At 42.2% G+C, this 21,887-nt stretch overlaps 1 protein-coding gene across 2 annotated transcripts in view; it reads left to right on the plus strand.

Moving 5' to 3' along the window:
• Positions 1-21,887, plus strand: part of LOC112226981 (intermediate conductance calcium-activated potassium channel protein 4-like) — a 46,495-nt gene that overhangs the window by 4,803 nt on the left and 19,805 nt on the right. For both annotated transcript variants that reach the window (XM_042309388.1, XM_024391741.2), the window contains exons 2-5: positions 2,317-2,412; positions 10,239-10,702; positions 12,200-12,335; positions 19,458-19,568. In XM_042309388.1, coding sequence (XP_042165322.1) covers positions 2,317-2,412; positions 10,239-10,702; positions 12,200-12,335; positions 19,458-19,568 — 807 coding nt within the window. The remainder of the gene's footprint in view (positions 1-2,316; positions 2,413-10,238; positions 10,703-12,199; positions 12,336-19,457; positions 19,569-21,887) is intronic.

Consider the following 21,887-nt stretch of genomic DNA (forward strand, 5'->3'; position numbering starts at 1 on the left):
AAGGTACAAATCTGTCATTCTGCCCCTGAACGAGGCAGTTAACCCACTGTTCCTAGGCTGTCATTGTAAATAAGAATTTGTTCTTAACTGACTTGACTAGTTTTAAAAAAAGTGTAATTTCATACAGGTCCCCTGTGGGAATTGAAATACAACACTAGTGTTGTGTATTTCAATTCCCACAGGGGACCTGTATGAAATTAGTTCAACAACTTGATTGAGTTCAACAACTAAGCCACATCATCATAAACCACTTGATGTCTCAATGTACTGTATTGCACTTTGTTTTTCTTTATGGTGATAGAAATATTTGAAGACAGACTTTCTGGATTCTATTAGAATGACAATCGCTGAGAAAAAGACAGGGCAACAACTCTTACAATTACAACCATTGAATCCTGCAAGATACTGTTCTTTTTCCCAATGGTTTACACACTAAAATTGGAACTTGAAACGCAATCACCGAAACCTGTACGTGTACTAAATCCCAAAACCAATTCTGCAAAATTGCAAGCACAATTCCTGCTTTACACTCAGTTTTAAATTCTATATCACACTTTTTGCAAAACACTACACACAGATCTCTACATTAGGCACAACATTCAAAATTAAAATCTCTTTAGTCCCTTTGGAAAGCAACGTCAATCACAATGCCAAGCTCTATAAACCAATTGGCAACTGTATTTCATTTGTGTGTATTTATTTATGTATATTTGAGTAGGTTTACATTGCTGTATACATTACTGGAACAATCTTTTACAACCAGCTTAGTTGTTGAACTCACAACACTGATGAGATATTCATAGTAGTGTTTTGTGTTGAGCACATCAGTCTGTTGTTGGTTGGTAGACAGATCTATTCATATGACGCGTGTGTCTGTCATTGTGATGCAGAAAAACACTTTGGAAAGAGATAAAACAGTTTTGAATGCAGTGTTTGTTTTTGCCAGATATTTGTAGAGTTTTGCATTTTGTGTTTGTGGTTTTGTGTTTAGAGTTTTGGGAAAATGGCCCAAAGATTCAGCAAACGTGTGTAAACAACTGTGGAAAACCATAATTATACAACTACCTTTTTTGACAAAGTGGAGATACTGAAAAAAAAATGTATGCCCATGCTACAGATGTCTATATCGGCCCAGTGCACTACTTTTGTGCTAATATATATTTTTTGGTTTTCAAATTGTATTTTTTATTTGTATTAATATATGTTTTTTAAATTCTGATTTTTCAGGGGCTGCTGCAACACCCTCAGCACCCCCACTTCCAGCGGCTATGTTCATTGCTACAGAAGCCAAATCCTGTTCCCTTTTCTTTCATCTAACTAAATGTACCATGATCTTTAGGTTTTGCTGCAGTCCAGGGTAAAGTTGATAAACTAATTTAGGAATCTTGGATAGCATGTCACCTCTCACCTGGTTAGTGACTTACATCTTTAGAGTTCATTTGCTGCAATTTTACACATTTCGCCAGAGGGCAGAGAGAATATTTACCAATTTTATAACTGATTTCATGGAATTCTACAAATTCTGCTATAGGGAGGAGAGAAATGTTTGTAGTGTTTTGCACTGACTTATGCCATGTTAATATGATATCTGAGTGAGAGCGAGTTTACTAGTTTACATAGCTGTCTAGACCAATATAGAAAAAGTTAGCTGACGTGCTAATTGAGTGAGTCTCAGTGACTGACATAACAGTAGAAAAACTGCTTATACACAACCAAATTTTGATTGCACCTTGTGTATTGTGTACCTTGTGTACCTTGCACCAAATTGCACCTTGTGTATTCTACTATTCTATCTCTCAACAGTAAGTTGAGACCCTGACTAAGTTCCTAAAATAACCAATAAACAAAAAATTATACTTATTTTGGGTCGGGGCACCCTAGTAGGCGCGGGGCCCTAAGCGTTTGCTTATGTCGCTTAGTGGCTAGGGCCAGCTCTGCTGTTTATAAAGATCGTTTTAATGCATCAGCTAAGAGCTCTGTAGGCCTACACTCATCTTATTTGGTTGCGCGACCTGGTGGTTCACTTGAAGTCAATACTTCATATCATGCCAGGTCAATATGCCTACTTGATCTAATGCCACCCAAGTGTGTGCGTGCGTTCACGAGTGTGCATGTGCATCACACACATTATAAAGTTGTCACCAAATCAGTGTGCGTGACCAGCGGAGACTGAAGGTCAGAGCATTCCACTAACACTAAACACACTGATACTGGAAAACGCCAAACGGAAAGGAATCGAAAACAGAAGCACTGTTGGAATAACTTTAAACCTCCCTTTAATGTCTTTAACTTGTCTGTCCTCCTCTTTCTCCCCAGGGCTCCCGCTACGCCTTTATCATCAACTGCTCCATCAGCATATCCACTGGGTGTCTTCTGATTCTCATCGTAGCCTTCCATTATAAGGACATTAGGGTGAGTGTGTGTTCTCTCTGACCTCTGATCCCATTGTTGACTGTGCAGCCCAGCTCTCTATCACTGGAAATAACTGTGTTAGTTACTCTTTGAACATAGGAGTTGAAGGCAGGGGTTACATTAAATCACTAATTGTTAAAGGTAAGCAGGATTAGGCGGCCACCTGTAGCCTACAGGCTAGAGATAACAAGTATGATAATGTAATCAGACAGACACTATTTACATCATGCAGGTTTTTCCGATCAAATAGCCTAACCTAAATGGCGCTCAATCAAATTAACAAACAACATATCCTAAAAACAGGAGAGGTCAAAGTAAAATGGACAATATGGAATGTACAATCACAAATGTTGTCCAGGAGTTTCACCTCATTGTCATGATCAGTGGTTTCAAGTTTGTATCGGTCCATTTTTGACAAGCTGATCATAGCGAAAAATAAAATACCTTTCCTGCTGTGTAAACACATTGCAAATAGGCTTGAGATAACTCCTAATAAAGTTGGGTATCTGATATTCAGAGCTTACAGTTTTTTATATCGCTTACACACTAAAAGTGGTAGTTGAGGCACACTCAGTGAAACTATTAACTCATGTACTACCTAATCTTCAGACCAAGTCTGCAAAACTGCAAGCACATTATCTGCTTTACAATCAGTTTGCAATTGTAAAACACACTTTTTACAAAACACTAAACACAGTTCTCAACATTAGACACATCATTCAAAACCAACAGGTCTTGTGTTTTGTTTGGAAAACACTGCCATTCCAAATGCCACACTCATTTACCGATTACCTGCACCCAGGAAAACACTTATAGCTAATTTCTTCACTTATAAATCAGGGCTTGAGCACTATAAATAGGCTTCAGGTTGGCTTTCTTGGCTTGGACATCAATGGAGGCCAATTTTGGAGAGAGAGTATTTGTTTTGTCTGTTACTGTTCATCCTGAAATCTGGATGAAAATACAATGTTTTGAGAAAGAAATACATTTTATTCCCCCCCCCCTTGCATTTCTGTTTATTGTGCAAATACTGAATATACTGAATATGTATAAATACTGTATATATTTGTGCACATACATGTACGCGTAAGTGCTATGACAAACTCCCGTGGATTCCACCGCACACTGAACATGCAAGAAACACAAGATTGTATTGTTTTACATTTTTCACATCCGTGTGTAATAGATCTAATCATTTGATGGTTTGTGTGTAGAGTTTTGATGCATAAACACTATTTTGAGAAAAGTTTAAATAGTTTTGAATGAAGTGTTTAGTTTTACAAGAGATGTGTGACGTTTTGCATGTTGTGTGTGTGTTTTGGGGTTTTGTGGGTAGAGTCTAGAGAAAGGAGCCATAGTTTCAGAAATCATGTGTAAGAAATGGTCAAAAACTGTAAATAACCAAATTGATTAGTCACAGGAATCAGGACTAATACAGCCAATGCAATGGCCTGTTTTACAAACGGTGGGCCTACCACATGGATGGGCATTCATAAAATTCCATTGCTGGCCGACATTCTAGGCTACATCCCAGTAAGCACAAGCCGACGTCTTTTGGATGTCTTTTTTGGTCCTGTCCGGATGTCTTTTTGGGGTGTTTTACAAATGGTAAGCTTACCACATAGATTGGCATTCATACAATTCAATTTCAGGCAACACTGTTGGCTACACCTTAGTAAGCTCAGCTCGACGCCTTTAGGACATCTTTTTGGTGCAGATCCTGCCGGCCGTGATTTCCACATCCACAGACATTGGTTTTTGGTGCGGCCCGGACCAAATCTAAACCAATCATACACGTCTATGTTTGATTCAGATTTTGTACGGTCTGGACCAGCCTTAATTTGGCCCAAACATAGACATCTATAAAATCATTTTTCAACTTTCATTCAGAACCGAAAATGAACCTGATTTCAATGTCCGGAAAATACATATTTTTGAACGTCCGGAAAATATGCCTTTTCAACGACCTGGAAAATATTTATTTTAAACATATGGTAAATACCTCTTTACCTTTCATTCAGAACCTAAATTAAACCTAACTTCAACGTCTGGAAAGGCGTCTTTTAGACGTTCTAGTTTTGTGGGGAGGCTGCATTTTTTCATTTGCCATTAGTGTTTTTTGTTTTACATACTTATTTGATCTGGAAGTGAATTGCTCAAATTTTGTGGCTGTCCTACCAACCTCACTTTGATAACATTCAGCTGTTGGTTTGTTCATTGATTGGTCACAAAAAACTGATGCTGATTTGCCTTGATGATATCTTGATTACACACACAGACTCTCAGCAGGACTTCTTAGTAAATAACCATGCGGTGGCTTACACACACTCACATGCACGTTCCCCCTGATGAGACTCGAATCCATGGAGACCTGTACAGTTCTCTGGTCGTCTTATTTTCATCCTTGCTCTGTAATACCTTGTCAATGCACAAGGTGTCAGGACTTTAGTGAAGATACTGAAATTCAATATGTTAATATCCTTACTGCTCAGTATAGAAGTCAACAAGGTACTATATGATAAACAGGTTAGTGCAAGGTGTGAAGACTGTGCAGAAGTAGATATATTTTATGTACCACTTAGTGCAGTATATGATTACAATTTTTGCCAATTTCTTACACATGATTTCTGAAACTATGGCTCCTTTCTCTAGACTCTACCCACAAAACCCCAAAACACACACACAACATGCAAAACGTCACACATCTCTTGTAAAACTAAACACTTCATTCAAAACTATTTTAACTTTTCTCAAATGGTGTTTTAGCATCAAAACTCTTCCACAAAACATTAAATGATTAGATCTTATACACGCCAACTACACATGGATGTGAAAAATGTAAAACAATACAATCTTGTGTCTTTTGCATGTTCAGTGTGCAGTGGAATCCACCGCAGTTTGTCATAGCACTCACACGTACATATATGTGCACAAATATATACAGTATGTATGCATATTCAGTATATATTTGCACTATAAACAGAAATGCAAGAGGGGGAAAATACAATTTATTTACTTCACAAAACATTTTATTTTCATCCAGATTTCGGGATGAACAGTAAAACGGGATGAACAGACAAAACAAATACAGTAGAAGATAAACAAATAGGCTTGTCCTTGTCCTCATCCTCGTCCTTGTCCTCTTCCTCCTCCTCCTCCACCTCCTCCTTATCCTCGTCCCCCTCTTACTCTCACTCCTCTTCCTATCTCTCCAAAATTGGAAAATGGACAGAGAAAAACGAACCCAGCTGATATTTCCTCATATCATGGGTCACCTAAAACGTCCCCCTCTTAATTATCATGTGAGCATCGTTCAGGACAGTGTGCAGGTGGAGAGAGTGATATGTGGCTGGGGTCCTCAGGCACTAGTAAACACACATTCCCAGGGGTATGGGCTATCAATATCATCACCTGTCTCTACATGATCCTCAACCCTAAGCCTCTTACCAGCTCCCATTCCCATTGGGTTCCGATGGTCCTGCTTGTACAGTGGCAGGCCTAACTGCTGGCTAAATACATTCCAGTATGAGTAGTACTTACTCCCTCCCCTTTCAGTTACATATAAAGACCCCTCTTCATTGGTGGCAGATCATTTGCATTACCAGAGGGCCTCATTTCATTCTGCTGTGTGCGACATACTTTTAATGAGGCTCACAGGTGCGTAGTGTTTACACACAGGAATTGAAAATATGTAATTCTTTGTACATCTTCAACATGTTCCATGCAAATTGCATTTGATTACTGGTATATACTGTATAACTAAAATGTACAAATAAGAACAAGACTTTCTTATTGTAAAAATGTAGGGTTAGGATTGGTTGGTAATGGACTGTATTTTTACGTTGGCTTGCTGGTGGTTTGGGTGTGGGCTACCCAGGTGGTGTGTCTGTGAGAACACATGAGATGGAGGTACTGTTGAATTTCTATAAACGTTTCCAAAGATAAAAGACAAGGAAAATAACTTGCACCAAAAAAGAACCTGAAATGAATTGTAATGTTTATCAGACTGCCACACGGATTAGCCATAGATTAATAACATTTCCAAACACTTCCGCCCAAATACGCAAAGAGTATGGTGGACCAATGCGTCAAACTTGGCCTTCGTTAGCCAATACAGAGAAACTCCCAGCTCGCAGGCATTCAGCTTAATCTACCAACCAATCATCTCCCACAGCAACTTCCCCCTAACCCTCCCGCTTACACTAGCACATCACAACCACAGAGCCACGCCTCGCAGTAGTGTGATTCACTAAAATTAAATGATGGCAAATACTTTACTCAGTCGGTGACTCCTATAGAATTCTATGGTCACTCCCACTAAGGCCATCTTTGAGTGGTTGATATACAAAGCTTATATGCGCTTTTGTTGACTCGATGGCCACTGGTGGAGGTGTTGACTCGATGGCCACTGGTGGTGTTGACTCGATGGCCATTAGTGGAGGTGTTGACTCGATGGCCCTGGTGGTGTTGACTCGATGGCCCTGGTGGTGTTGACTCGATGGCCACTGGTGGTGTTGACTCGATGGCCATTAGTGGAGGTGTTGACTCGATGGCCCTGGTGGTGTTGACTCGATGGCCACTGGTGGTGTTGACTCGATGGCCACTGGTGGTGTTGACTCGATGGCCATTAGTGGAGGTGTTGACTCGATGGCCACTGGTGGTGTTGACTCGATGGCCATTAGTGGAGGTGTTGACTCGATTGCCACTGGTGGTGTTGACTCGATGGCCACTGGTGGAGGTGTGTTGGCCACTGGTGGAGGTGGCCACCATTAGTGGAGGTGTTGTCTCGATGGCCACTGGTGGAGGTGTTGACTCGATGGCCATTAGTGGAGGTGTTGATTTGATGGCCACTGGTGGAGGTGTTGACTCGATAGCCACTGGTGGAGGTGTTGGCTTGATGGCCACTGGTGGAGGACTTGGCTTGATGGCCACTGGTGGAGGTGTTGGCCATTGTCCACAGGAACTGGAATGGGCCACCAGCCACAGTGTGAGGTTAGCTTGCCCCACTGGCCACTGGAGGTACTGTGTCTTCTGTGTTAGGGGGCACAGGGTAATCTTGTACGGGAGCCTGGCTGGTCCCTGGAACTGGAGCTAGGATGACTCCATGGACTACTGCAGGCCTGACAAACTTGGCATTATTAAGTTAGATCTGAGACTGCACAAGGTACTGCAGTGGAGATGGAAGTTCTAGTCTGAAAGGGTACAGCACTGAAAATGGAGTTGTAGTCTGAAAGGGTACTGCAGTTGGGCTAGGAATGAAGGTGGAGCACAGGGAACTGGAGTTTAGTCTTGAGCTCATGTGAATAGGTAGTAGTAGAGTTTTGGACAAATCCATTTCTGAAATGCGGCTTGGAGTGGGCCTGGGATGGATGGTTTCTTTGTTTCCATATACTTGATTTGATGTGTAATCTCCCTCATTCTCTATCTGAAGATGAGCCCTCAGTCAGATGGGAATCTGTACTCCATTGTTGTCCTTTCCACCACGATAGCTCGATCTGGCTCGAAGGATGTAAAAACTGGTTAGGGTTGGTTGGCCAAGGACTGTATTTTGAGGTTGGCTTGCTCTGCCCTAGAGGTTAGTCTATAAGAACACAGATGATGGAGGTACAGTTGAATTTCTATAAATGCAGGTGAAAGGTAAGGAAATTAACTTGCACCAAAAGCCTCAGGTGAGCCAATTTCAAGGCAAGGGTGTGGCAAAATCAAAGGAAAGTTGTGGCAATATCAAGGGAAGGGTGTGGCAATATAAAGGGGAAGGGTGTGGCTTAAGTTACCCCTCTGCTGCAGGAACTTGGTGGCTGGGTGATTGGGCAATGGGAAAGTCAGTCAAGGGCAGAAAGACTATGAACTGAGTGTTCTAATATGCTTACGGCAGTTTCAAATATCAAGAACCTCAAAGCAACAGGAATTGGAGGTTTTGGCGAGCGAGGGATTTGGTTTTCATTGTCTTTAGTGATATAATAAAGTGATATCTTGGACTTGTGTCATGTCAGACTAGGATCAGACAGGATTATATTCATCATCTAAGAGACTTGTGAGTCAGAGGGCTTGTGTCGCTTACAACCCCCACAATCTTGACTTTCACTGGCTCCGTATCTGCTTGGGTGGGTCTTTCTTTGCCTTGGCATCATGTTTCTGTTGTTCTTCCAATTCCCACCTTTAGTTAATCATCATCATTTCATTAACATGCCAGCAGCATACCACCCTGCATACCACTGCTGGCTTGCTTCTGAAGCTAAGCAGGGTTGGTCCTGGTCAGTTCCTGGATGGGAGACCAGATGCTGTTGGAGGGCCAGTAGGAGGCACTCTTTCCTCTGGTCTAAAAAAATATCCCAATGCCCCAGGGCAGTGATTGGGGACACTGCCCTGTGTAGGGTCCCGTCTTTTGGATGGGATGTTAAACGGGTGTCCTGACTCTCTGAGGTCATTAAAGATCCCATGGCACTTATCGTAAGAGTAGGGGTGTTAACCCCGGTGTTTTGGCTAAATTCCCAATCTGGCCCTCAAACCATCACGGTCAGCTAATAATCCCCAGTTTACAATTGGCTCATTCATCCCCCTCCTCTCTCCTGTAACTATTCCCCAGGTCGTTGCTGCAAATGAGAACGTGTTCTCAGTCAATTTACCTGGTAAAATAACGGATAAATAAAACATTTTTTCCCCTTAATGCTTCAAATCAAATGAACAATTCTCCGTTGACATTCTTCATTTACTACCTCTCTCCCCCACTCAATCCCTTTCCCTCTTGCAATCTCTCTCTCTCTTTCTCTTTTTATTTATCTTTCACTCTCTCTCCCCCACTCAATCCCTTTCCCTCTTGCAATCTCTCTCTCTCTCTTTCTCTTTTTATTTATCTTTCACTCTCTCTCCCCCACTCAATTCCTTTCCCTCTTGCAATCTCTCTCTCTCTTTTTTTATTTATCTCTCCCCCACTCTCTCTCCCCCACTCAATCCCTTTCCCCCCACTTGCAATCTCTCTCTCTCTCTCTTTTTATTTATCTTTCACTCTCTCTCCCCACTCAATCTTTCACTTTCCCCCCACTTCCCTTTCCTCTTGCAATCTCTCTCTCTCTTTTTTTTTTCATTTCTCTCACTCCCTTTCCCTCTTGCCCCACTCAATCCCTTTCCTCTCTTGCAATCTCTCTCTCTCTCTTTCTTTTTATCTTTTTTCACTCTCTCTCCCCCACTCAATCCCTTTCCCTCTTGCAATCTCTCTCTCTCTTTCTCTTTTTATTTATCTTATCTCTCACTTTCCCTCTCACCCCCACTCAATCCCTTTCCCTCTTGCAATCTCTCTCTCTCTTTTTTTTATTTATCTTATCTTTTTCACTCTTGCAATCTCTCCCCACTCAATCCCTTTCCCTTTCTTTGCAATCTCCTCTCTCTCTTTTTATGTATCTCTCTTTTTTATGTATCTTTCACTCTCTCTCCCCCACTCAATCCCTTTCCCTCTTGCAATCTCTCTCTCTCTCTTTTCTTTTTATTATGTATCTTTCACTCTCTCTCCCCCACTCAATCCCTTTCCCTCTTGCAATCTCTCTCTCTCTCTTTCTTTTTATGTATCTTTCACTCTCTCTCCCCCACTCAATCCCTTTCCCTCTTGCAATCTCTCTCTCTCTTTCTCTTTTTATTTATCTCTCACTCTCTCTCCCCCACTCAATCCCTTTCCCTCTTGCAATCTCTCTCTCTCTTTCTCTTTTTATTTATCTTTCACTCTCTTTCCCCCCCTCTCTCCCTCTAACTCTCCTCCTCCCTCTGGCTCTTCCATTCGCCCTCATCCCTTTTTCTCTCTCGACCCTGTCCCGACCCCTCTCTTTTTTCTCCAGCTCTTCATCATTGACCACAACCAGGTGGACTGGCGCATCGCCATGACAAGCCGCAGGGTGCTGGGCATCTCCCTGGAGCTGCTGGTCTGTGCCATCCATCCCGTGGGCACCTACTGGGAGGTGGGCATCCCTGCGCCCATCGCCAGGGAGGGGGTAGAGGTCAACTCCTCCAACTCGGCGCCGCTGTGTGTGTCCTCCCGCCACGGGGAGGTGCTGTTGGACACAGAGCTGCTACTGTCGGCACTGATGTTCCTCAGGCTGTACCTGGTCCACAGGACGATCTTACTGCACAGCAAGGTGCTGCTCAGTGCCTCCTATAGGAGTATCGGCTCGCTCAACAACATCAACTTCACGTTCCGCTTCGTGCTCAAGGTGCTGATGAACAAGTACCCGGCGCGCACGCTGATGGTGTTCATCTTCTTGTTCTGGCTCATCGCCTCCTGGATGCTCACGCTGTGTGAGAGGTAGGGTAGAGGGGCGTGCACATGCTGGCACACACTCATGCTCGCATACATGCACCTCTCTCTCTCTCTCTCTCTCTCTCTCTCTCTCTCTCTCTCTCTCTCTCTCTCTCATACACACATCTCATGCATGACTCACACATACTCTCCTGTTTGAGAAACACAGGCACAAACAGACGTCTGTGTGATAGACAGAACAGAAAATTAGGACACACAGTGAGAGATAAAAACAGTTTGCCTAAATATAAATATAACACATTACTACTGCCAGCACAGAAACACGCAGACATACACATACACCCCTACACAGTTTATTACAAATAGACTGGGGCAATCAATTGTTCACTCTACTTCAAATATTGATGGTCAATTTGAGTTCCCCATTCAGAAAGGATGTCTAATAACAGATTCAATGTAGATCGTTTTCTGTTGAGTTACTCCGAAAAATGACTCTTCATTGCGAGCCAACACATACCATCCTAGGCCTCTGAAGTCGGCTTGTGGCCAACGTGAGGTAATTTGTTTAGGCTGAACCTACAATGGGATGGGATTCTTAGATCTCAGTTACATAGAGAAATCAAACGTGTTATTAATCAAGCTGCATGTTAAACAAACTGACGTTTTTGTTATACGATCTGATGATTGACAGATTGTGAGACTTCTGAGTAACACCCGACAGGTATAATGCATTATAACTTCCCTGTAGGCAATAGAAGACTTAAGATGAACACTGAATTGGAATGGTCTTGAAATAGATTCTGAGAAAACAACAACTTACTAAAGTCAGCTCATTTTTGAGTCAAGTTTCACCATCTGTCCAGACAATTCAACTTCTATTTTCTCTTTCCTGGAATTGAAAGAGGACCTTCCCTGACCCCACAGCCACTGCTATATAAACAGATAATCACCGTGAAATCCTTCCTTACAAGCCCTTAACCAACAATGCAGTTTTAAGAAAATAGAGTTAAGAAAAGATCTACTAAATAAACTAAAGTAAAAAAAATCGAAAAATTGTTACAATAAAATAACAATAATAAGGCTGTATACAGGGGGTACTGGTACCGAGTCAATATGCGGGGGTACAGGTTAGACAAAGCAATTTGTACATGTAGGTAGGATTAAAGTGACTATGCCTAGATAATAAACAGCGAGAAGCAGGGGGTGTTCAATACAAATAGTCTGGGTGGCCATTTGATTAATTGTAAAACAGTCTTATGGCTTGGGGGTAGAAGTTGTTAAGGAGGCTTTTGGTCCTAGACTTGGTGCTCTGGTACCGCTTACGGTGCGATAGCAGAGAGAACAGTCTATGACTTGGGTGACTGGAGTTCTTGACAATCAGATTTGACAACTTAATATATCTGCTTTTGTCTTACCCATTGGTCTGATCTTGTTAGTAATGTAATGTCTAGATAATATTGATAAAATCTATGAATATCTTTATGTAAGACATATGTATCTGTGTATGTAGTGAGTGACCCCAGGGTGTGTGGCCCTCTACAGGCAGACACAGGAGGAGACTGGTCGTATGGACACAGCTCTCTGGCTCATTGCCATCACCTTCCTCACCGTGGGATACGGGGACGTGTCCCCCAAAACCAGCTGTGGCAAAGTGGTGTGCCTCTTCACCGGAGTCATGGTAACTATATGGAGTCATGGTAACTATATGGGGAATGGAGAGATAGGGTAAATAACGTTTCTAGCCTGAGTGTCAAAGTATGATAAAGCTTGTATCTTAAAGGTTACAATGGCTTTTTAAAGCAGAACATTACTGTAAAGTAGACAGGCTAAATAACATACAGAACTTGCGAAAGTATTCACCTCCTTGGCATTTTTCCTATTTTGTTGCCTTACAACCTGGAATTAAAATATATTTTTGGGGGGTTTGTATAATTTGATTTACACAACATGTCTACCACTTTGAAGATGCAAAATATTTTAAATTGTGAAAATAACAAGAAATAAGAATCGTGATACAGTGAATTATAAGTGAAATAATCTGTCTGTAAACAATTGTTGGAATAATTACTTGTGTCATGCACAAAGTAGATGTCCTATCCGACTTGCCTAAACTATAATTCGTTAATAAGAACGTTGTGGAGTGGTTGAAAAACAAGTTTTAATGACTCCAACCTAAGTGTATATAAACCTCCGACTTCAACTGTATATACTGAGATCGTGTGACACTTAGATTGTACACAGGTGGACTTTATTTAAATAATTATATGACTTCTGAAGGTAATTGATTGCACCAGATTTATTTAGGGGCTTCCTAGCAAACGGGGTAAATATACAGTATATGCACGCACCACTTTTCAGTTTTACATTTTTTGAAACAAGTTTTTTTTTTCATTTCATTTCACCAATTTGGACTATTTTGTTTATGTCCATTACATGAAATCCAAATAAAAGTCCATTTAATTTTGAGGTTGTAATGCAACAAAATAGGAAATACAACAAAGGTGATGAATCATTTTACAAGGAACTGTACATGTACTGTACATGGCTTCATGTCTCTGCAGGTGTACAGATGTATGATCAAAATTTGAGCCAGTTTTCTACAGCAGGGAAATAATCCTGCAACAACAGGAAATGTGAATTACTATATGGATTATAATTAATGGACATTTTTGTAAGGGTTGATACATTTTCCATAAGGGAAAATCATGTCTGAAATTTCAAGGTGGAAATGACAAACTTCAGAAGCCTTTTTAAACCTCAGATACACTGCATTGCAGGAAGGTTATTCTGCAACAGGGTGATCAAATGAAGAAGAATAGAGGGAAACTGAAACACTAGTCAGTGCTCTCTAGTTGGTTGTTGTGTAAGTACCCATTACGTTGAAGTGGCTGCAGAAAGTGACTTACTTACAGTAGAAATACAGTGGTGGTTGGTGCCACCCAGTCCCGATAATGACTTCGATGCTGGCGGTTAGTTGCTGGGTACATGCAGAGAGAACGCCATGTACAGTACTGTTGCTACTGACTCATTGTTTGCCTGTCGCTAATCCCATCGATCTCTCTTGTCTTGGCTTCTTTCTCTATTATCTTCCATGATGGCATTCTTACAATGTCAGCATGTTTCTCCTGTGTGTTGCCAGTGCATGCTATGATGTCTTAAAGTGCAGTAGCTGTAGTTTTCATATTGAAGCTTTTCTATTCTATTCTGAAAATGTAACACTACTGTACCACTGTAGTAGTATTATTAGGATTGTTTACCCCACTATCAGCCTGTATTTGACATGTTCAGGGGAGAATGCCTGATGATGTCTTGGTTGTTTATGGGTCAGAGAAGTGATTCTCTGGTACCAGGCACTCTCTCATCACACACACGCACACACACACACCGCACGCACGCACGCACGCACGCACGCACGCACGCACGCACGCACACACACACACGCACACACACACACACACACACACACACACACACACACACACACACACACACACATTGGAGTAGTTGTTATGTAGATGTCTCGGCACTGAGCAGAGGTGGGGAGATGTGAAAGGTTACAGTGGGTTTTATGGGTGAACTCAAAGAGTACAGGCACTGATAATATTGAACTTTATTTTCATAGCACGTTTCTTACAGAATGCAGCCCCAATGTGCTCTACATGATAACATATGACCTTTCTCTTGTCCAACGACGAAAGCAGTGTGGTCATTGACTCATGTATTGTTATGTCTGTGACTCAAACACTTTGGTTACACCCACTGGTAAGAAAGGTACACACAGTAGAAAAAAAGCTCATTTGAAACACTGTAAGCATATTTGAAATTTGTGAAAGTGCTGCGACTCTTATGGTCAAGCAGTCTGGATGCCATGGAAATTACATTAAATAATACACTTCAGGTGTTGTTCTGTCATAGAAAAGAACAAAGGAGTTTCACTATGATATATTGTCATATTCAACTTCCATTGTTTACTCAACAATGGACCCTCACCAGTAAGAATATAGGCCAATATCTCAGTTAAGTAGGTTGATGCTGAGTACAAAGAGTTGATAGGTTTTTACAATGGAAAAATATTTGAGAAGGAGATGGAGAGTAAAGGGAGAGTGAGAGGTGGGAGGTTGGAGGGGGTGGAAAATGGAGCGTAAGAGGGAGATGGGGAGTGAAAAGGAGAGTAGAGAGAGTGAGGGAGAGTGGAATGCAGAGGGAGATGCAGAGGTAGAGGGAGAGTGAGACGGAGAGGGCGAGGGAGACAGAGGGAGAGAGATGCAGAGTGAGAAGTAGAGGGAGATTTAATTTTTACTCATATCCACATGGCAGTCAATGAAACTGAAATACATGGATATCAAATCATAGTTGATTGGATATTACAATACATACACAACAAAACTTTGAAGTTGAAATCACAAGAGAAATTCAAGACAATGTGTACATTCAGGAGACTCAAAGTTTTGTTTTGTTAATTTACAGTACCAGTCAAAAGTTTGGACACACCTACTCATTCAAGGGATTTTCTTTATTTTTTATGTTTTCTACAGTACCAGTCAAAAGTTTGGACACACCTACTCATTCAAGGGGTAGTCTTTATTTTTTACTAGTTTCTACATTGTAGAATAATAGCGAAGACATCAAAACTATGAAATAACACAAATAGAAGCATGTAACCAAAAAAGTGTTAAACAAATCAAAACATATTTTATTTTTGAGATTCTTCAAAGTAGCCACCCTTTGCCATAATGACAGCTTTGCACACTCTTGGCATTCTCTCAACCAGCTTCACCTGGAATGCTTTTATAACAGTCTTGAAGGAGTTCCCACATATGCTGAGCACTTGTTGACTGATTTTCCTTCACTCTGCAGTCCAACTAATCCCAAACCATCTCAATTAGGTTGAGGTTGGGTGATTGTGAAGGCCAGGTCATCTGATGCAGAACTCCATCACTATCTTTCTTGGTCAAATAGTCCTTAGGCAGCCTGGAGGTGTGTTGGGTCATTGTCCTGTTGAAAAACAAATTATAGTTCCACTAAGTGGAAACCAGATGGGATGGCATATCGATGCAGAATGCTGTGGTAGCCATGCTGGTTAAGTGTGCCTTGAATTCTAAATAAATCACAGACAGTGTCACCAGCAAAGCACCCCCACACCATCCCACCTCCTCCTCCAAGCTTCAAGGTGGGAACCACACATGTAGAGATCATCCGTTCACCTACTCTGCGTCTCACAAAGAAACGTCAGTGGGAACCATAAATCGCAAATTTGGACTCATCCGACCAAAGGACAGATTTCAACCTTTCTAATGGCCATTGCTTGTGTTTCTTTGCCCAAGCAAGTCTCTTCTTCTTATTGGTGTCCTTTAGTAGTGGTTTCTTGCAGCAATTCAAATATGAATTTGCCTGATTCACACAGTCTCCTCTGAACAGTTGATGTTGAGATGTGTCTGTTACTTGAACTCTGTGAAGCATTTATCTGGGCAGCAATTTCTGAGGCTGGTAACTCTAATGAACTTATCGTCTGCAGCAGAGGTAACTCTGGGTCTTCCTTTCCTGTGGCGGTCCTCATGAGAGCCAGTTTCCTCATAGCACTTGATGGTTTTTGCGACTGCACTTGAAGAAACTTATTGAAATGTTCCCCATTGACTGATCTTCATGTCTTAAAGTAATAATGGACTGTCATTCCTCTTTGCTTATTTGAGCTGTTCTGGCCATAATTATTATTATTTTTTACCAAATAGGGCGATCTTCCTTATACCACCCAATAATACAACTGATTGGCTCAAAAAAATTAAGAAGGAAAGAAATTCCACAAATACATTTTTAACAATGCACACCTGTTAATTGAAATGCATTCCAGGTGACGACCTCATGAAGCTGGTTGAGAGAATGCCAAGTGTGTGCAAAGCTGTCATCAAGGCAAAGGGTGGCTACTTTGTAGAATCTCAAATATAACATATATGTTGATTTGTTTCAGACTTTTTTGGTTACTACATGATTTCATATGTGTTATTTCAAACTTGATTTCTTCACTATTATTCTACAATGTAGAAACTAGTAAAAAATAAAGAAAAACCATGGAATGAGAAGGTGTGTCCAAACTTTTGCCTCGTACTGTACATAGGTATGGAATGGGCGACTTTTATATCTCTCAGTCCTGGCATGTGGAATAGAGAGCAGGGGGATCTGCCTGACACTTGTCCTCGGCAGACAGGTAACTGTTCTGTGAAGGGGGACTTGAACAGGGAAAAAGGAAAGTCAAGGTACAGTTTCTCTCTTCTCTCATGAAGTGAGGGCAGTGATAGTGATGTCAGAGCATTGTTGTTTCCAGGATATGCCGTGCCAGGGATGGTTCTGCAAGCACGCTTCTGTATGGGCTCGAGTTGTTCAGAGAGGGTTTGAGTCAAGGAGCTGTGCCAAGATGTTGCAATATACTCTAGGCAGGGTTGAATATAGCCCGTGCAGATGGCTACCAGGTCCATTTGTGGTACGTCGACGTAGGAAGAACAACTTTTTGCTTCCCTTGCGAATCATTGAATCGATTTGTTTGTCCCCCTGCAGATTGTTTTGCACAATGACTCCAAGGACTTTCACACTTCCACAGACTTGCAGGTTTTTCCCATATATCATAAGGGGACATGCAGGGGACAGGTTTCTCATACATGCTACCAACAGGATCTTGCACTTTGAAGGGTTTTGGGCCATGTGACTAGTACAGGGAGAGAGAGAGGGAAGAGGAAGAGGGAGAGGGAGGGAGGTATCTGGGTGTTTTCTGCTTGTTGTGCTGTAAGGACTTGGCTCTCTGCCTCACCTCAGCTCTGTCCGTTTCCGATCCGGGCAGATAAGCGACGGAGAGTCACAAGACCGGCAGAGGGGCGCGAGCCAGGCCGAGACACCTCCCTGACACAGTGGAAAATTATCCTTCACTCCTCTTTCTCTCCCTCTCCCCTTGTTTTTATAAGCTTTCCCCTTTTTTAAGGGGAAACTTTCCACCATTTCCATTTTTAGGTAGTTTATAGCCTTTGGCACCACTGGAACAGGAGGGCGTGCCAACCTGTGCCAATGACTTGAGAAAAAAGTTTCCTACTCCCAACAGGGCAGCTCTCTAGGACAATGAGTGAAGCAGTACTCACACCTGTAGTGCTCGGCTGTCAATGACCCCTAGGCTCAGCACATCTACCCTGGGCTAGCCTGCCTCTCTGGTAGTGTCCCAGCTGTGTTGGGGAGGTGAGCAGAGCAGCGTGCTCACCACACATCCTATCAGTGGGGTTTGGATGGATCCATGGAAAGGATGTTGTGCCTCTTAGAATTCCCAGATTACACTGGTGCAGATTCACATGGGATCTTTGGTTCCAGTCATGCCCATATCAGTACCAGTGAGTGGGCTGGTTGATGTTAGGAAGGCAGCAGAGTATTTTAGGAGCTCTTAGGAGGGGACAGGGGACTAGTGCAGGATTTGTGATTTATCCATCCAAATGGCTCTTAGCATTATCTCTGTGTCCAGACTGTAAACCGTGTTTCATTGTGAGCCTTGGCCTGCATGCTAATATGATTGTTCTTTTTTAATCAGACTTTGATCTCTCTCTCTCTCTCTCTATTTTACTCATGCAAACAAGGGAAGGAAAACAGGTAAAAATTGGTGTTCATTTTCAAACCAGTCTAATCTTTAAATGATATGATTACACTGTGTCTCTAAAACCATGTACTGTATTTCCACAGTAATTACACTGGCAGGTACAATGCAATTACGTTGTAGGTAGATACACATTGGTACAACTGTGAGCTTTGTGCAATTACAGTACATATTGATATACAATTGCACTCAATGGTAAATTAACTATGTTAAACCTCCCCATAGGTTAGAATTGTAATCTAAGATTACACAGTAAGAATTAGTGTGTTGAGACTATTGTACCACACTGAAATATAGTCACTTTTAGTGCCAAGTCACTCTGATTCTGTAACGGTTTTCTTCTGTGGACGAAGGATCGGACCAAAGCGCAGCGTGGTTAGAGTTCCAACATGTTTAATAAAGACCATAAACGTGAACACGACAAAAACCCAAAACAACAAATGTGAAAAACCAAAACAGTCCTATCTGGTGCATAGACACAAAGACAGAAGACAAGAAACAACCACCCACAAAACCCAACACAAAACAGGCTACCTAAATATGGTTCCCAATCAGAGACAATGACTAACACCTGCCTCTGATTGAGAACCATATCAGGCCAAACATAGAAATGGGAAAACTAGACACACAACATAGAATGCCCACTCAACTCACGTCCTGACCAACACTAAAACAAAGAAAACACAAAAGAACTATGGTCAGAACGTGACAGATTCACTCTGTGGGGTTCCTGAGCATTCGTCAGCATTTAGTTGTTCCCTATCCAGCAATAGCACAATGTTGACCTTATGGTTTACTATTCTCAGAGTAAACCATACTACTATATCAGTGGCACAGTGGCATATGATTAACCATTTCACTCTCACATAAACATAAGGTCAATTCAGTGTAACTGGTATTATTAGGCGAAATAGGCAAAATAGGCCCACCATATTTGTACAAGTTATAGCAAGTCACAACTATGTCATAACTTCTTGAAAATAAATTGCGATGTCTATCTTGATGTTGGCCAAACAAACCTGAAGCTATAGGGCTGATTTAGAATGTTGACATGATCATTTTGTGAATTCCGACTGACTCCCGCTCTTACGGGTCACAAGGGGACACGAGGAGGATGACAAATGGCGATGGTGGTAACCATGGTGACGTTGGTGTGGCTGTCTGTGTGTTTGTCCATAGGGTGTGGCCTGTACCGCCATGCTGGTGGCCGTCATGACCAAGAAGCTGGCGCTGAACAAAGGAGAGAAACACGTGCACTTCTTCATGATGGACATCCAGATCTCCAAACGGGTGAGACGAGGAAAATGACTGCACCAGAGTTTTTCCATATCCCATGTGTCCACCTAGTCAGGAAAACTCTGGGCCCTAGTTCTAACCTTTAGTTAGAGTTTTTCCTGGTCAGGTGGTCACATGGTCAGTAAAAATACCTGGCTCTACAATGACAGTAATGAATGAGCATGTTGTGGGTGTCTCTCAGTTCAAGGAGTCATTTATCTCCATATTTCCAATAACTGAATGACAAGAAAAACATACTGTGAAGATCCAAACCACTGTCCTGCATTGATAACCGGAAGCAGCCAGCTCCCTTCAAAGGTTCCCTCGGTCTCACAAGAAAAACAAAACCCTTTACACAACAGATGAGGCCTTCTGGGTGGATGCAGCGATATTTTCCACGTCGCACGCGTGTTATGATTTTGGAGTCTTTTTATAATATTATTCTTTCTTTAAATAGACCATTCCAGAGGACAGGATAGTGTGGGAAAAGGACTGGGGGGCTTGGGAGGTGGGGCCCGCCAATCTCTTATTAGCCTCCAAAAGGCGTCAAAAGGAGGAAATAATCGTGTCCCTGTCAGGAAAGGGACTGCCAGGATGGGGAGCTCGGACCGACAGGAAACTGGATAAGATGATGTGTGTGTCGTGTGTGTGTACTCACTGCCGTAACTGAGGACACAGTGAGCAAGCGTATGTTGGTGAGGGGTTACTTCATGTTGAAGCCTCAGACAGGATCCATCTGTTTGCTTATCGCCGGGAAGAAGAATCAACAACCTGAAAATAAACGAGCACAACGGAAGATGCTAGCATGATTTCCATATCCATTTCCGAATATCCATCATTCTCTAATATGTAAGTAGTGTATGGCATGATTCTTTGAAATCCACTGACCTGATTGAGCATTAGCTGAGCGCTAGGTTGGCAGTGTAGGGTGTAGGCTATACCTGGCTGCAGGCTGCAGTGTGTTGTCAGTGTGAGGATGTGAGGTTGTAGGTCTGCTGAGGATGTAACCACTTCCTCCCTGGCACTGAACACATCCTCTCACTGGGTGCATCCTTACGTCTGTTTGTAGTTGTTTGGTGTGTGTGTGTGTGCGTCCCTGCGGAGTTGTCCGTCATTGCCCTGATTTACGTTGACAGGAAGAATAAGGAAAGACATCTGGGCACGGCCCCTGACGGCCCCTAATAATAACCCCACACAGAGGACAACACAAGACAACGCCTGGCTGTAGTGACATCACCAAGCTCAGATAGCAGGGCAGTTACAGTGTCCTCATCAGGAAGAGAGCAGACACTAATAGAATCAACGAGAAACAAGAGGAATATGTTTCCGTAACCCACTGATGCCTATTCGCATCCTCAAATATTTTTCCCTGTATGACGGGTACGTATACATCCGTTTGTGTTTTTAGCAAACACCGTCGTGTAGCAAACATTAGTGTACAGTCCATCCCGCCTGACCCAGTTCTGCACTAGGCAACATTGTTTTCATCAACGTTAACCATGGACTACCTCTCACTTCATAACAGCAGTTTAATCAGCAAATAAACATGCTCCCAAGATGGCACCATGATATAAACATGCTCCCATGATGGCACCATTATATACACATGCGCCCAAGATGGCACCATGATATAAACATGCTCCCATGATGGCACCATGATATAAACATGCTCCCATGATGGCACCATGATATAAACATGCTCCCATGATATACACATGCGCCCAAGATGGCACCATGATCTAAACATGCTTCCAAGATGGCACCATGATATAAACATGCTCCCATGATGGCACCATGATATAAACATGCTCCCATGATGGCACCATGATATAAACATGCTCCCATGATGGCACCATGATATAAACATGTTCCCAAGATGGCACCATGATATAAACATGCTCCCATGATGGCACCATGATATAAACATGCTCCCATGATGGCACCATGATATAAACATGCTCCCAAGATGGCACCATTATATAAACATGCTCCCAAGATGGCACCATGATATAAACATGCTCCCATGATGGCACCATTATATAAACATGCCCCATGATATAAACATGCTCCCAAGATGGCACCATTATATACACATGCTCCCATGATGGCACCATGATATAAACATGCTCCCAAGATGGCACCATGATATAAACATGCTCCCATGATGGCACCTTGATATAAACATGCTCCCAAGATGGCACCATGATATAAACATGCCCCCAAGATGACACCATGCTATGACATGCTGTCATCCTTCCGGTTAGTGCGGTAATTCTTTATAACTTAATCCTGCTATACGCATGAGTGTTAGTTTAATGCATCACCGTTTCATAT

The sequence above is a fragment of the Oncorhynchus tshawytscha genome, linkage group LG03 (assembly GCF_018296145.1).
Source record: "Oncorhynchus tshawytscha isolate Ot180627B linkage group LG03, Otsh_v2.0, whole genome shotgun sequence".
NCBI classification, from domain to species: domain Eukaryota; kingdom Metazoa; phylum Chordata; class Actinopteri; order Salmoniformes; family Salmonidae; genus Oncorhynchus; species Oncorhynchus tshawytscha.